The sequence below is a fragment of the Raphanus sativus genome, chromosome 7 (assembly GCF_000801105.2).
Source record: "Raphanus sativus cultivar WK10039 chromosome 7, ASM80110v3, whole genome shotgun sequence".
Lineage (NCBI taxonomy): Eukaryota > Viridiplantae > Streptophyta > Magnoliopsida > Brassicales > Brassicaceae > Raphanus > Raphanus sativus.
This window is the reverse complement of record NC_079517.1, coordinates 7,040,386-7,054,575: the sequence shown is the minus strand read 5'-3', so window position 1 is coordinate 7,054,575 and position 14,190 is coordinate 7,040,386. Positions and strand designations below refer to the sequence as shown.

The 14,190-nt window shown below is 35.0% G+C and overlaps 2 protein-coding genes across 4 annotated transcripts; one reads left to right on the top strand and one right to left on the bottom strand.

Moving 5' to 3' along the window:
- Positions 1-2,512: 2,512 nt before the first annotated feature.
- LOC108827214 (zinc finger BED domain-containing protein RICESLEEPER 2-like) lies at positions 2,513-5,952 on the bottom strand. 3 transcript variants are annotated; one of them, XM_056990624.1, is made up of 4 exons: positions 3,940-5,952; positions 3,523-3,850; positions 3,322-3,428; positions 2,513-2,672 (listed from the first exon to the last, which is right to left on the bottom strand). In XM_056990624.1, the coding sequence occupies exons 1-3, from the start codon at positions 5,872-5,874 to the stop codon at positions 3,352-3,354; spliced, it is 2,340 nt and encodes a 779-aa protein (XP_056846604.1). In that variant the 5' UTR covers positions 5,875-5,952; the 3' UTR covers positions 2,513-2,672; positions 3,322-3,351. The 3 variants fall into 3 exon arrangements, with proteins under 3 accessions (XP_056846604.1, XP_056846602.1, XP_056846603.1); XM_056990622.1 differs by having other exon boundaries at positions 3,327-3,428; XM_056990623.1 differs by lacking the exon at positions 2,513-2,672 and having other exon boundaries at positions 3,181-3,428.
- A 1,824-nt stretch (positions 5,953-7,776) lies between these two features.
- Positions 7,777-11,846, top strand: LOC130497703 (uncharacterized). The gene has a single exon (XM_056990725.1). It carries the CDS (start codon positions 8,211-8,213, stop codon positions 11,493-11,495), a length of 3,285 nt encoding a protein of 1,094 aa, XP_056846705.1. The 5' UTR covers positions 7,777-8,210; the 3' UTR covers positions 11,496-11,846.
- Positions 11,847-14,190: the final 2,344 nt, after the last annotated feature.

The following is a 14,190-nucleotide window of genomic DNA, read 5'->3' as shown; positions in this document are numbered from 1 at the left end:
ACCAAGTCTAGTAGATAGTTCATTTTTAAGAAAATCACACATGAATTAGAAATCATGACTTCTGTTTTAATATAATAGATGATATTGTTAATTATTTGGACATTTGGAAGTCGGCCAAAGAAGTTAAGAATTGTATATAATAGTCGAGTGAAATATAATAAGGTGGTTACAAATATTATAAGAATTGAAGAAAATAAAGTTTGAAAGTAAATTGTTCGAGTACTATGAAGAATGCTGTTGCTTTTTATTTTTCTATGAGTTTAATTACTTATAGAGTTTATTTAACTCGATGTTCGTACAGGTCAAATAAGCTAAGGATGGGATTCAGATTATAAGCAATTTATTCCATATTGTACGTGAATCAGTTTGGTAACGTAATCTTTTGTAATTGTAATTTATTTAGGAAACTAATAAATACACGAAAAAGACAAACATAACTAAAGGGAAATCGGCCAAAAAAACACCGAACTTCACAGGAATTGCCAAAACAAACCTGTACTCGAACTTGACCAAAAAAACACCAAACTTTTATTGACTTTTTACATTTATTAAAACACATACCACTGACTTGCCATATTAACACACCGTTAACTGAGAGTTAAGACAGTGTTAACTCACCGTTAATTACGGCCGTTTATTGAAACGACATCGTTTCATCCAACTATTTTGTTTAATTGTAGGTTCAAGACGACGTCGTTTAGTTTAATTAAAAATGTTGTTAGGTGGTTTCGAACTCGTGCACTCGGGGTCATTATAGGGGGCTTTTGCCACTGGGCTAGTGGACTTTTCGATATAATATCATACATATTTATTTTTATTGATCTAACGATGTGGTTTAGTTTAGTTTAATTAAAATTGTTGTTAGGTGGTTTCGAACTCGTGCACTCGTGGTCATTATAGGGGGATTTTGCCACTGGACTAGTGGACTTTTCGAAAGAATACCATAACTATTTGGTTTTATTGATACAACCCCGATGTTTGATCTAAATCAATCTATCGTAACCCTAATTTTCCAAATCGAAATTGAGGATTTTTCAAAGATCCATTGGAGAGTGGTGACAGGAGATGGTGAAGACGATGTTCACAAGAAATGGAAAGGAGGTTGTGATTTTTGGAGGGATGAGGAATTTCGATAACGAAAGTGGTGGTGATGGGAGATCGACGAAGAAGGGAGAAGATGGTGGTGATGGGAGATCGACGCAGAAGGGAGAAGATGGTGGTGATGGGAGATCGAGCTTGAATCGCGAAGTGATGATGATGTTCTCGATTTGGGAATTTAGGGTTTATACCAATCTCAGGGAAAACGGCGTCGTTTTTTTTTTGTTTCATTTAACTCGTATTCGAAGAGAATATAAACAATCATGTTCGTAAATCTATTGCAAAGTCCACTAGCTCAGTGGCAAACACCCTTCCCATTATACTCGAGTGCACGAGTTCGAGCCCATGTAAAACCCATTTTTTCTAATTACGGAGCTATTAGAAACCGACGTCGTTTCGCTCATTTCTCTTTAATCACCCAAAGACATGAAACGACGTCGTATAGTTTAACACCAAGATTTAACGTCGTATAAATTTTCTGTTAACTCAGTTAACGGTGTGTTAATTTGGTAAGTCAATGGTAAGTTTTATAATAAACTTAAAGAGTCAATGAAAGTTCGGTGTTTTTTTGGCCAGCCCATATGTCCAGGTTTGTTTTGGCAATTCCTGCAAAGTTCAGTGTTTGTTTGGCCGATTTCCCCATAACTAAATAATAGGTTTGTTTAATTTAGTGAATTTTTTCAATGGCAATGAATTGTAAATATTTTGTAAGTTTATGGGTATTTTCATATGTGTACTTCTGTTTTAATAAAGTAGATAGTAAGCGGTCCGAAACAAACACATTTTTCTCTGCAAGTTATCTTCGATAATTTGACAGTTGACTAGCAAGATATATAATTCCAAGGCAGTGGCTCACAAAGATAAACAACCATGGCTAGCATGGAACCTCCTTCAAACTTGGTTATCTGGTAATAGCTGAATCATCTCTGAAAGTATCCACCACTTAATCTCTGGCAGGCTGGCAGCAATGACTATCCTCCACAAACCTTGGATTCTTTCAGTGAGTTCGAAGTATATCGATCAAACTCTTCAGTTACATGCAAACTATATAAATTCCTGATCCATAGTTCTTACTTCTTACTTCTTAGACCTTTTCTTGATTTGATAGGCGCAAGCTTTTCATTCATTGATCTTGAATGGCCATTCAAAAGAGGTTTATTAAATATCGTTTGTTCGAGATGAGTACTGATAACAAGGACGATGGACTGAAAAGTTCTGGGATCTATTTCACTAATCAAGAATCTTAATCTCAACGAGCAACTTACGGCTTTTTAAAATAAGAAATTTGAAAAAAATGGATTTTGTAAACATCCTAGTCTAAGAAGATAATAGTAAACACCTGAAGGCCCAATTAACATGTAACCCATTAATCAAAAAAGCCCAAACAAAAAAAAAACTTGAGGAACACTAGAGTTGTCAAACGGGTTGACCCGCGTCCATATGGACGGACCCGCAGCGGTTCAGTCAGTTCATTAGCCCGTGCGGGTTGGCCCGTGGCGGGTTGCGGCCAGAAATGTCATGTCCAAGCCCGTCTAACCTAGTTTACTTTCTTCGCGGGTTGACCCGCGGGTTACCTACATTAAAACATTACATGGTTCTCAAACACATTCAAGTTACAAATATTGTCTCAGAACATAAACATTTACTAATACAAATACTAATAAGATGGAGAGAAAGGAAAAAACTTTTTCAGAAACATAAAAATACATGTAGATTTCTGTTTTGACCTTTGAGTCATATCTTTCTTGTTTATATTATAGTTTTGTACGTGAGAAAAAACTACACATGAAAACGTAGAATATTTTCAGAAACATAAAAAAAGACATGTGTATCTCTGTTTTGACATTTGCTCATATCTTTCTTGGTTATACTAGAGTTGTGTACGTGAGGAAAAGCTACACATTCTACAAATATTTGTCCACCTAACGATACACATACTAGTATAAGTATATTAATAAACGTTCATGTTTCTTCCACCTAACGCACATGCTTATTTCTAAAGACAAATCTAAGTTTTTTGTCCACTCGTAAGAAAGAAGCCCCTGTATATTCTCATGACATTTGATTTGCAGGTTACGTAAGTTCTCTAAACATAAATCCAATAAATCAAAGAAAAGAGCATGAAAGCAACAAATTGTAATAGTTCAAAAGTAACACCAAAAAAATTCCAAGCTGAAAGTCAACAAACTTAAATTTTAAATGAAAATAAGAAAACCAACGAACTCAACTGAAACACTAATGAAATGATTCTCATCAATCGTCATCTTCTTCATCAACAATGGATTCAAAGGATGGTAATGTCTCATCATCAACATGTTCTTCATCTTCCTCTACATATATGATCCAAAATGAGTTAGCTAACTATAATGAAGATCAGAAAGCATGATAGTATACGTAATTAGCTGTTTTCGCAAAGGTTATTACCGTTTTCGTAAGCTTCAAATCCCTTTAACCAATTCCGACTACATATCAGTGCTTGAACATGTTTAGGTAGCAGACGACTTCTGTATTTATTCAACACTCGAGCCCCAATGCTGAAAGACGATTCAGACGCCACAGTTGTGATAGGAATGCTAAGAAGGTCACACGCCATTAAAGCCAAAGCACCAAAACGTTTCGAGTTGTCTTTCCAATAATCCAGGATATCCAAACTCGCAAACACCTTCCCGTCTATAGGTGGTTCTTCAAGGTACATCTCAAGTGGTGATTTCCCACTGACAACAACATTTGCTTTGCAGAATGAAAAGAAGTCCTGAAAATTGTGTATTAAATGTTCTTCAAGAGTTGATTAAATCAATATTTAAAGTGAGTTAAAAAAGTCAGAATCAAAAACAAACTCACATCATAGTTGCTGAAATTTCCACTTTGTTCATCCTCTGCAACTTGGTCTTGAGCAGCTTCATGTGTTTCTGCAGAAGGAGAAGTCGATTTGTCCTTGTTCTCGTATGCGCTAAACAAGGTTTTCAGTTTATCACGCAAATGTTTCATCTTTCCTTCCAAAGAACTCTTGTCAACCTTACCGAAACAAAACTCTGCAAGTTTTAGTTTCAGACGTGGATCAAAAACTGTAGCAATAGCAAAGATGTCGCTGACTTCTTCCCAATACTTTCGAAACTTTTCCTGCATCGGTATGACCATTCTTCGGACAACATCATCTCTACTTGTTTCATTTAATGTCAGCCAGTCTTGAATCTTCCATACTTGCATGAAATACAAGTTGGAAGTAGGATATGTCGATCCTGACATGAGGCGAGTAATCTCATCAAAGGGCTTCAAGAAATCACTCATCTCCCGCAGTCTTCTCCATTCATCCTCGCTTGGGTGAAACTTGTAGTTCTTCCCATCAATAATTTTGAGATGACCAAATGCTGCTCGATACTTCAGGGCTATGTCAATCATTTTATATGTTGAATTCCATCGTGTGGTAACATCCAAAAGCAACCCAGCCTTCTCTGTAATACATACAGATTCAACACACTTAGCAAAGAGCAGCTCGCGAGATTCAGATGCTGTGACAAACTTGATACTCTCTCTGATCTTATGCAATGAACTGCCGATTACTTTGAGTCCATCTTGAACAATAAGGTTGAGGATATGCGCAGAACATCTGACATGAAAGAATTCTCCACCACAGACCAAATCATTTCGCAGCACAAGTTGAGATTTCAAGATATATTGCATAGAATCATTATTTGTAGCATTGTCAAGTGTGACTGAAAACACTTTTTTATCAATACCCCATTCTTTCATTTCATCAAGAATCTTCATAGCTAACTGAAAACCTGTATGTGGAGGCGGTAGAGCACAAAACACAAGAATCTTGTTCTTCAATTTCCAGTCTCTGTCTACATAGTGTGCAGTCAAACACATGTAACCTTCATGTGTGATTGCCGTCCACAAATCAGAAGTAAAGCTAATCCTTCCCGGAAGACTAGCCAATTCTGTTTTCAGAATATTTGTCTCAGTCTGATAGAACTTGTAAACATCTTTTGCAGCTGTGTTGCGACTGATAAACTTCACATCTGCATTCAAGTACTTCCAAGTAGATCTGACCCTCTCATATTCAACGTATGAAAATGGTAAATCATGCTGGATGATACACTTTGCTACCATCAGACGGAAAACAGTGTGATCATACTTCCTTGCTTGCAGTTTTGCTTCTGCATTGAGCGCCATTTGACGAATGTCACCCGTCGTAGCCTTAAGATTACATTTCAGTAGATGGCGTCTCATAACATTAGTCCCGTTCTTGTGGGAGTCATGTGCATATTCAATTTTGCAGTGCTTGCATTGTGCCTTTTGAGAACCATCTTTCTTAGTAACCACTACAAAATCTTGCCACACAGGTGAGTATTGTCTCCTCTGTTTTTGAGTCGATGACTTTCCACCATCATCATCACCTGACTCGTCCTCAGAATCAGCAGTCTTCTGTTTCTTCTTTTGCGGCTTCCCTTTGCCACCATGATCACCCTTTCCCTTCTGTTTCTTTCTCTCATGTGCCTTAGATGACATCCCTTTGCCATTATCATCCTCGGCCTGAACATGCTGTTTCTTTCTCCCAGCATTGGCAGAAACCCTCACTCTTACTGGTTCATAATCATCTTCCATTGCATCCTCATCTGATTCTTCTTCAACTTCAATGATTCTTCTCCTACGAGACTGAGATGCTTGTGATCCATCATATCTGGTACGATCCTGTCCAGCGTTTGCAGCATCAATAAAACCTTGTGTCTCAAAATCTACTGACAACAAGTTTGGGAAACCCCCAGAATCCATAGCTCCTTTTTGAATCAGCTTTTGAGATCGTGTTGCAGTCAAAACTCACGAGCAGTTTTTTGCTTTAGACTTGGTTACGTAACTACTAGGTTAAAAAGGCTGCAGACATTTAATGAATTAATGATTAATTAATTAATTAGTCATTAGAAAATACTAATGAGTCCAACCCTCTAGTTAGTACAGAAGCTTTCAAGTTTCAAGACTAAATGTTTTGAATTCAAATTTTAATAGCTAGACATCGTATATACTTATGCGGTCAACCCGCGAACCCGCGAACCCATGACGGGTTATGGTCCAACTACCCGCAACCCGTTTGGGCTCAACCCGCATGACCCGCTAATTCATGGGCAACTATTTACTTGTCCAGACCCGCCCCGTGATGGGCCTAAATGGGCCAGACCCGCGGGTTACGGGTTGGGCTGACATCTCTAAGGAACACCATCACTTTTGGGTTATGTTTTTGTCATTGTACTGCGGATATCCAAATTTTAAAAATATATGTGATTCATTTCACTCGGTACATATAATCGATTTTTCAATTAGTAATTTTCGTATATTTGGATATTCGATTTTTTTGTACTTTTACCAAATATTCAATTCGATCTGTAAAAGTAATCTAAAAAATAATCAAAAATATTCAATGTGAAATAATAGTGTTTCATTACAAAAATTTTAAGCATGACATAAGTTTAGAAAATTTAAGAACTAAAAAATAATTTAATGACTTAAAATATTATAAATTTTATATAGAGATATATATTTATAATAATATATATATATATATATATATATATAGCCGATCAAATTGGATAAATTTTGAAGGTATTAGTATTTGTGAATGCTCTGTTTTTTTTTACCGATATTAAATTTTAGGGATCAGATCCCTACTTATATAGTATTCGTTGAACTGCATACAAACATGTTCGTGGTGGCAACAGCCCATTTCTTGAGAAATCATAGAAAAAAAACAAAACAAAGGTAACATTTAAGAGATGCTAACTACAAAAATGATAAGTTATTAACTCATTAGCAATGGAAAGGCCTCACCGTGACAAGTTTCAGCCGTGACAGCTGAGCTCTCATGCATAAGCCAGTTGACATGGCTCAAGATCCACAATACAAGTCTAGCATTGTAGGGTTCGTTGGCTCCACATCCACAATACAAGTCTAGCATTGTAGCATCGTTCTTTTATCAGGCGCAATACACTGACTTGGTTGCAAAGCTTCAATGGCTGAAAAAGGCTAGCAATAGTTCATTTTGCAAAAGTAATCGCAGCTTTCGGTTACTTGATCAGTATTTTCCTCCTCTTCTTTTCTTTCCCACAACTCTCTCTTTAGCTTCCCTTTGTGCTTGGACCCTATCTTTATGAGATAGAAGCCTTTTCCATCTCTGCTTTTATTTAGCTCCGAGGAGTTTTCCCGAACTTGAACCTTTGCGATAGATTACCATAGTACCAGCTTTACTCAGCTGACTGAGATATTCTTGGAAATCCCCATCTCATGTTATTAGGACTGTCGTTTGAGACTCTAGGGCTTTTTTTAAGCCAATTGCTTATCAAACTTTTTATTTGAATATATTCCCATTGATCACATACTGTGTTAATGACCTCTTTCAGAGGTCTTGAAACTGACAAATTAGATAATTAATGATCGACCAAATAAAACTGACATAACAAACACACAAAAACTTAAGTACAAGACAATCTGTTTGAACAGCACAAAACAGACATACAAAGTGCGGTTTTTGAAACAAACAGACACTAACTCAGTTGCAATCGATTCATGGAGACAAATACACAAGGAGGCTTACTCTTCTCTGTTGGCAATCAACAAACTATTGGATATGGCGGGAGAGAAACAAACGGCTCCATAACCAGCAGTTTAGATCTTCTGATGCTATCACTGATCGAATCTCTAGTTTCAGACTTGACTCTCTCTGGTTACTGTCTCGAGATACATGCAATTTTGGCTCTCTACGCAAATTTGACGGAGAACCGATTGATCTTCGTACTGCTATGTTGAGATAAGATTGAAATAGGAGATAAGGAAAGTCCTAGGAGTTATCTAAAATACTAATGTCTATCGTGATTAGGACTTTAGAATCATATATATATGGAGATGCCGATATGTGGTATAACATATGAGTTGTGAGATTGAGAGCTTTAGTTTTTGAGTTAGTTTTCTAAAGCATTGAGTGATTAATAAGAGAAGGACTTCTTATTAAAATTGTTTGTGATTCTATATTTGGTATCAGAGCCATAAAGATTATTGATGTTCGTTGCTGTTCGTGTGATCAGAGGAGAAGCTTGAAGATCATTGAAGTTACGAAGAAGAAGATGACCATGGTTGATGATGAGAAGGAAGAACAATTTGAGATAAAACCTGTTCGGGATGCCGTTACTACAATACACGCTGGAACTGAACAAGTAAAGGAATCTAGGTCGCAAAACCCGATGGATGAATTTGAGAGAATCAATGAAGAGGAGGAAGAACAAGTTGAAGCAAGAGGTAGTGGACGATCCGGTAGCTATAAGAGCGGTTCATACAAGCAAAGGCATGATAAAGAGAGATATGCGTACATTGATAAAGAGAGAGCTATATTTCTTCTTCTGTATTATCAATGTAATAAGCTCAGACATTATGCATCAGATTGTCTTGATCGATTGCTTAAGATTCAAGAAGCTAACCCAAAGAAACAGACGGAAGAGTGGTTGATAGCTCATAATGAAATCAGTAAGCTTCATGAGGAAACAATAAAACGCTTTGTAAAAGCCAACAAAACTATGGGAGACCGGAGAGTAAAGAAGAAGAAGAAAGTTGTTGTTGGAGAAGATGAAGAGAATGAGATAGCTGAGGAAGCAGAAGCTGAGCTTGATGTGGGAATACCTGTTGTCGTGTCTGAAAATAACAAGAACAAGACTGGCGTTGTTCTTATACTTGAGAAGACCTCTCTCGAAGTTGCCAAAGTTGGAAAGACTTACCAGCTAAACCCTGACGATCATGCTAATTTCTTGAGGAAGAATGGCAGATATTCTGCTCATTACAGACCAGACATCACTCATCAGGCTATTTTGATGATCTTGGATAGTCCGGTCAATAAGGCTGGGAGATTAAAAGCGGTGTACATTAGAACAGAGCAAGGTGTTCTTTTTGAAGTTAAGACACATGTTTGTATACCAAGAACTTACAAACGTTTTGCTGGAATCATGTTGCAATTGCTTCAGAAGCTTGACATTAGTGCAGCTGGGAGGAGTGAGAAGCTTATGCGGGTAATCAAGAACCCGGTGAAAGACCACCTACCGTCTAACTGTAGAAAAATAGGCTTCTCGTGTACCTCTGAGAAGCTGGTCAACCTGCAGAAGCACTTATATACTGTTTCTTACACATTTGTTCTTACCACGAGAAACAAGGTTGCTTGCTGTTCCGAGAAGAAACAGAAAGAAGAGATTGTTGATATCGACTCTGCTTATGATAAGGATGATCTTGCAGCTGTGGAATATGTGGAAGATATCTATAGATTTTACGAGTCTGTCGAGAGTAAATGGCGTCCAAGCGATTACATGAGGTCTCATAATGAGATTAACGAGAAGATGAGAATGATTCTGGTTGAATGGTTGGTAGATGTACGTATCAGATTCTTGAAGCCAAACCCTGAAACGTTTGACCTCACCCTGAACATCATTGATCGTTTTTTCTCTGGAAAACCAGAGAAAACCTCAAGATTTATGGAAATATGTCTGGTTAATTCAACGGTGGATATGCTTGTTGACTCAGAGAATAGCGTTTGTGAGAAAACATTACTGGTTCTAGACGCAATTTGCGAATGTACCAAATGGAGGACGATAGTGAGAGGAAACGAACTGGTGAACAAGATAGTGAAGATTTCAGAGTCCGGTAAGAAATATTTGGTTTCTGTGCTATGGAAGATTGGTAAAACTGGAGATGACACTGAGGTTGAAGAAGCGTTGCGATTAGGTACGTTTAAAATGTGTGTTGTGATGTTACAAATTGGATGTGGAAAAGAGACGAAGGAGTATGATAAGATGCTAAAAGCTATTTCTGATTATATTTACTACGGAGGTGAGGACTCAGAATTACAGAGTAATGAAGATGATGGAAAATCAGTTAAGGTTACAGTTAAAGGCAAACAGAGAAGGACCCACTTCGAGTTTGACGGCAACAGATACAAACTAGAGGGTCCGATGCTACTTGTTTCAGCAGACAAAAATCACAAAAAATATGTTGTCTTTATCAAGGGTATCATGCAAACAAAAGATGGAAGCATGATGGTTCTGGAACAGTTGTTTTACAGACCAGGAGAAGCAGAGAAAAAGTGTTGCGGAAACTGGCAATCAAGTGACACAAGAGAACTGTTATACAGTTTCCATCGTGATGAGGTGCTAGCAGAAACGGTAATGCACAGATGCCTGGTGTATTTTGACATTACCCAGAAACACAAAGTTAACTCTGTTTTTATCATACGGAAGGTCTACGATACCGTTGAGAAGAAGCTCTGGAAACTGACTGATAAAAAATGTGAAAACACAAAGCAACATGTCCAAGTAAAAAAATCAATGGTGCATTTGGGTTATCTTTCTGAGCTTGAACCTAAGGAAGTTCAAACTGATCTAGAGAATCTGTTGAAAGCTAAAAGATCTTTCCGGAAAGTAAGCTTAACTTCTGTTAATGTCAGAAAGGAGGAAAGGGTTGCATTGAGGAGTCAACACAAAACTGATGTGGAAGTGCTAAACCGAGAGCATGAAGAAACTGTGAATAAAACGGAGAAGGAGGATTCAAAGTGGTGTAGTAAGGTACGGCACGGACGAGTTGACCTCTGTTTGGGCATTGAGACGCAGAAAAAAGAGCTGGGGTATTGTATTATTGACAAACGAGAAGAACTTGTAACCTCTTCAAGGGAGAGAGATAAGTTTTTAGAGCAAGAGAAGAAGTTGGAAGAGGAGCATATACAGTTTCTGAAATTAGCAAAGACAGAACACGTCCAAGTAGAACTTAAGAGGTTAGAAAATCTGAACGTTGCATTATTTAAATGGAAGATAGCAGTGCGTTTCAACATGAGTAATAAGGAAGAAAGTGGAATGGAGAATTATAGTATGATACATACACTGATGGAACAGCAAAGTGACAGCGATACTACAAGATGCCTGAGGAATGTCGGCTGTTGTAAGATCAGACCGGAGCTATCTTGCTGTGTGAGGATGACGAGACAAGATATGCAAAGATTTGAGGGGTTTCGCAGAACGGTGATGACGATACATGCAACTGTTGAGGTACCAATTATTGGAGATATTGGTAGAGGTCATCGAACTGATCTGGATGATGGCAAGAGCGTGTCAGGACATATATTTTATAGTGGTGGAAGATCAACTACGTGGGGTTCAAGCAAACTAGAGACTGTTTTTTTACCATCATGTAAAGCTAAAGACATGGCAGGGACGGAAGCTATGGAACAAGCTATATGGCTTCGAAACTTACATCGGCGTGAACAGAGAAGAGATAACTTGATGACAGCATTCGGGAAATTGAAGCTTAAGGAGATGAGAGATATTGATGAAGACTTGTCGAAAATGATTTCAAGCTTAAGGGGGAGAATGTTGAGATAAGATTGAAATAGGAGATAAGGAAAGTCCTAGGAGTTATCTAAAATACTAATGTCTATCGTGATTAGGACTTTAGAATCATATATATATGGAGATGCCGATATGTGGTATAACATATGAGTTGTGAGATTGAGAGCTTTAGTTTTTGAGTTAGTTTTCTAAAGCATTGAGTGATTAATAAGAGAAGGACTTCTTATTAAAATTGTTTGTGATTCTATATGCTATGGCTTCAGGCCTGATATCTGATCTTTTATTATGGGCTTGGGCTAGAACTTTGGGTGGGACTACAGTTATATAGATGCTATATAAACATGGCTTGTAAAACGTTTTTTAATTTCTCTATTAATATATATGAAAGCCACTAGTCAAAAAAAAATTAATTGAAAACCCTCTGTCAAAAGAAAGTACTGTATCTTGAATTTTAAATTCCAAAAACAGTTTTAATTAGGATCATTGAAATTGGGAAAATGTGGTTGAAGTCCTTGTCAAGAAAAGAAGACATGTGAGCTACGTGCCACCAACTACTTTGTTTAATACTAATGTTTTATATTATTTTAAAAATATTATCTCAATAATTGTCAATGAAGTCGTGTTCACATTCACATTCAGATTCACATTCACGTTTTCACACACGTTCACAAACATGAGAAGTTGCGAACATATGACTTGACCCATAGTTTCGCTTTATGCAAAGCAGGATTTTTTTTTGGTAAAATATCAAAGCCGGATTTTGTCACGAAATGTTAACACAGTCTCTTAATTTTTGTTTCAAAAGTTTTATATAGTTATAGATCCCAACTTATGAAAATCTTTTTTCTGCGGAACTTCTTAAGAAATGTTTATAGTTATATTAGACCAAAAATGTTTACAGTTATAGCCTCTAAACTCTAGTTTCAGTACTGACAGAGCATCTTCAATCCATAGCTATTTTCACCTCTATATGCTATAATAGAGAAAAAAGTGCTCTATTCCATCTCTATTTCCACTTTTATAATAGATGAATGCTATTGTTTTAGAGGTTTAAATAGAGAAATATATTGAAGATGGTCTTAATACGCTATATACAGTATATATATCTCATTTCTCTAGTCGATGTATAAAAATAATAGAATAATAGTAAATAAGGTAGCAAAAATCAAGATCCGGTAGACAAATCGCTTATAACAAGCTTAAAACACATGCGAGCAGCGGGTTTCACAGATCAGAATCATCAGATTAAAGTCAAAAGCGAACATCCACGTCTACCATATCTAAATAGTTATCTAGTTTAGCATTCACGTCTTACGCGAAATAAACATTGTGTATGAAAAAAAAAACATTATGTATGAAAATTATTTTAACAAACAATTACTAATTTTATATCTTTTACATATTATAAAATATTAAACTAATAAATACATGTAGGATAATTAAGAATCTAATATATATTACATATAATTAAATTAGTGTAAGCACATAAATCTAAACAATCATTCTTATTATTTCAATTATTTTATGGTAAATAAATTTTAAAAATCATTTTACTTTTTAATATGATATTTAAAACTTAATAAATATAAAGGTATATATATAATATTTTAATATGACTATATATTCAATAAGTCTTTTTACTCATATAATTTTATAATAATAAATAACAAAAAAAATTAAAGCTTTGATAACAAATTCTAAATGTGAGACTTTAATAACTTAATAATTTTTAATCATTTTTAAAATTCAATAAAATTTCTGAAGTTAAAATATTAAGTTCTAAATATTTCTTTCACTGCAAAAATTGAAATTAAAATATTTACGTATTTTTATATGGAGTATTGTTTAATTTAAATGATATTAAAATAAAATATATTTTAATTTTAGTATATATTAAATAACACGTGCATAATAACACGTGCTATTCACGTGGTTCTATGATCATTCATATCTTATTATAACTAAAAATTAAACTGTTGATTACAAAATATCACAAAAGTCAGTGTTAGATTTTTAGTAACTTTAGTAATTTATCATCTTTAAATAAAAATAAATATAAAGATCTAAATTTTTCTTATATGGTCAACGTAATTGTTTAATTTATTTTAAGAATATAAAATTAAGTTAAAAATTGTAATCAAAAGTTTATTATTCGAAATAATTAATTATTATATATTTTAATCACATTAGACAAATCTATAGTTTTTACTTCAGGAAAGAAAAAAAAATTTGTACACTAATAATTAATTTAAAGTTAGTTTAACGAGATGTATAGTATATTATTAAATGGATCAATTTATTTTTATAAAGACTATTAGAATCATTCTAATGTTTACATGTGTCATAGTTTAAAATATAGTGTTTCTCAGATGAACAAATCAATTAAAAATTATCCACCCGGAGAAGAAGTTAAATCCTCTCGTGTATAGTTCAAGACTTCAAGATAAGACTAGGTGTTTTCCTGCACCATGTGCAGTTAAAATTTTTTAAAATATTTTTAATAGATAAATATAAATTATATTTATTTTTTTAATTATTATTGTAATTTTTTTTCTTATCAATATTTTAATATAAATTTGATTTAAATAAATTTTATAACTAAGATAAAAATAATTTTGTTTCTATTAAATTATATTTAAGAATGTGCATGTATACATTTAAAATTTTAATCTTAGGTAGATTTTTCTATCTATTTATTTTAATTAAGTATATTAAATAAATAAGTAAA

Bases quoted from the DNA above. Each gene is read 5' to 3' on its own strand.
- LOC108827214 (XM_056990624.1), bottom strand. From the start codon at position 5,874: ATGGATTCTGGGGGTTTCCCAAACTTGTTGTCAGTAGATTTTGAGACA. The intron at 3,851-3,939 runs GTGAGTTTGTTT...CACAATTTTCAG, and splicing joins GAAATTTCAGCAACTATGAT to GACTTCTTTTCATTCTGCAA. The intron at 3,429-3,522 runs GTAATAACCTTT...TCATATATGTAG, and splicing joins ATTTGAAGCTTACGAAAACG to AGGAAGATGAAGAACATGTT.
- LOC130497703 (XM_056990725.1), top strand. From the start codon at position 8,211: ATGACCATGGTTGATGATGAGAAGGAAGAACAATTTGAGATAAAACCT.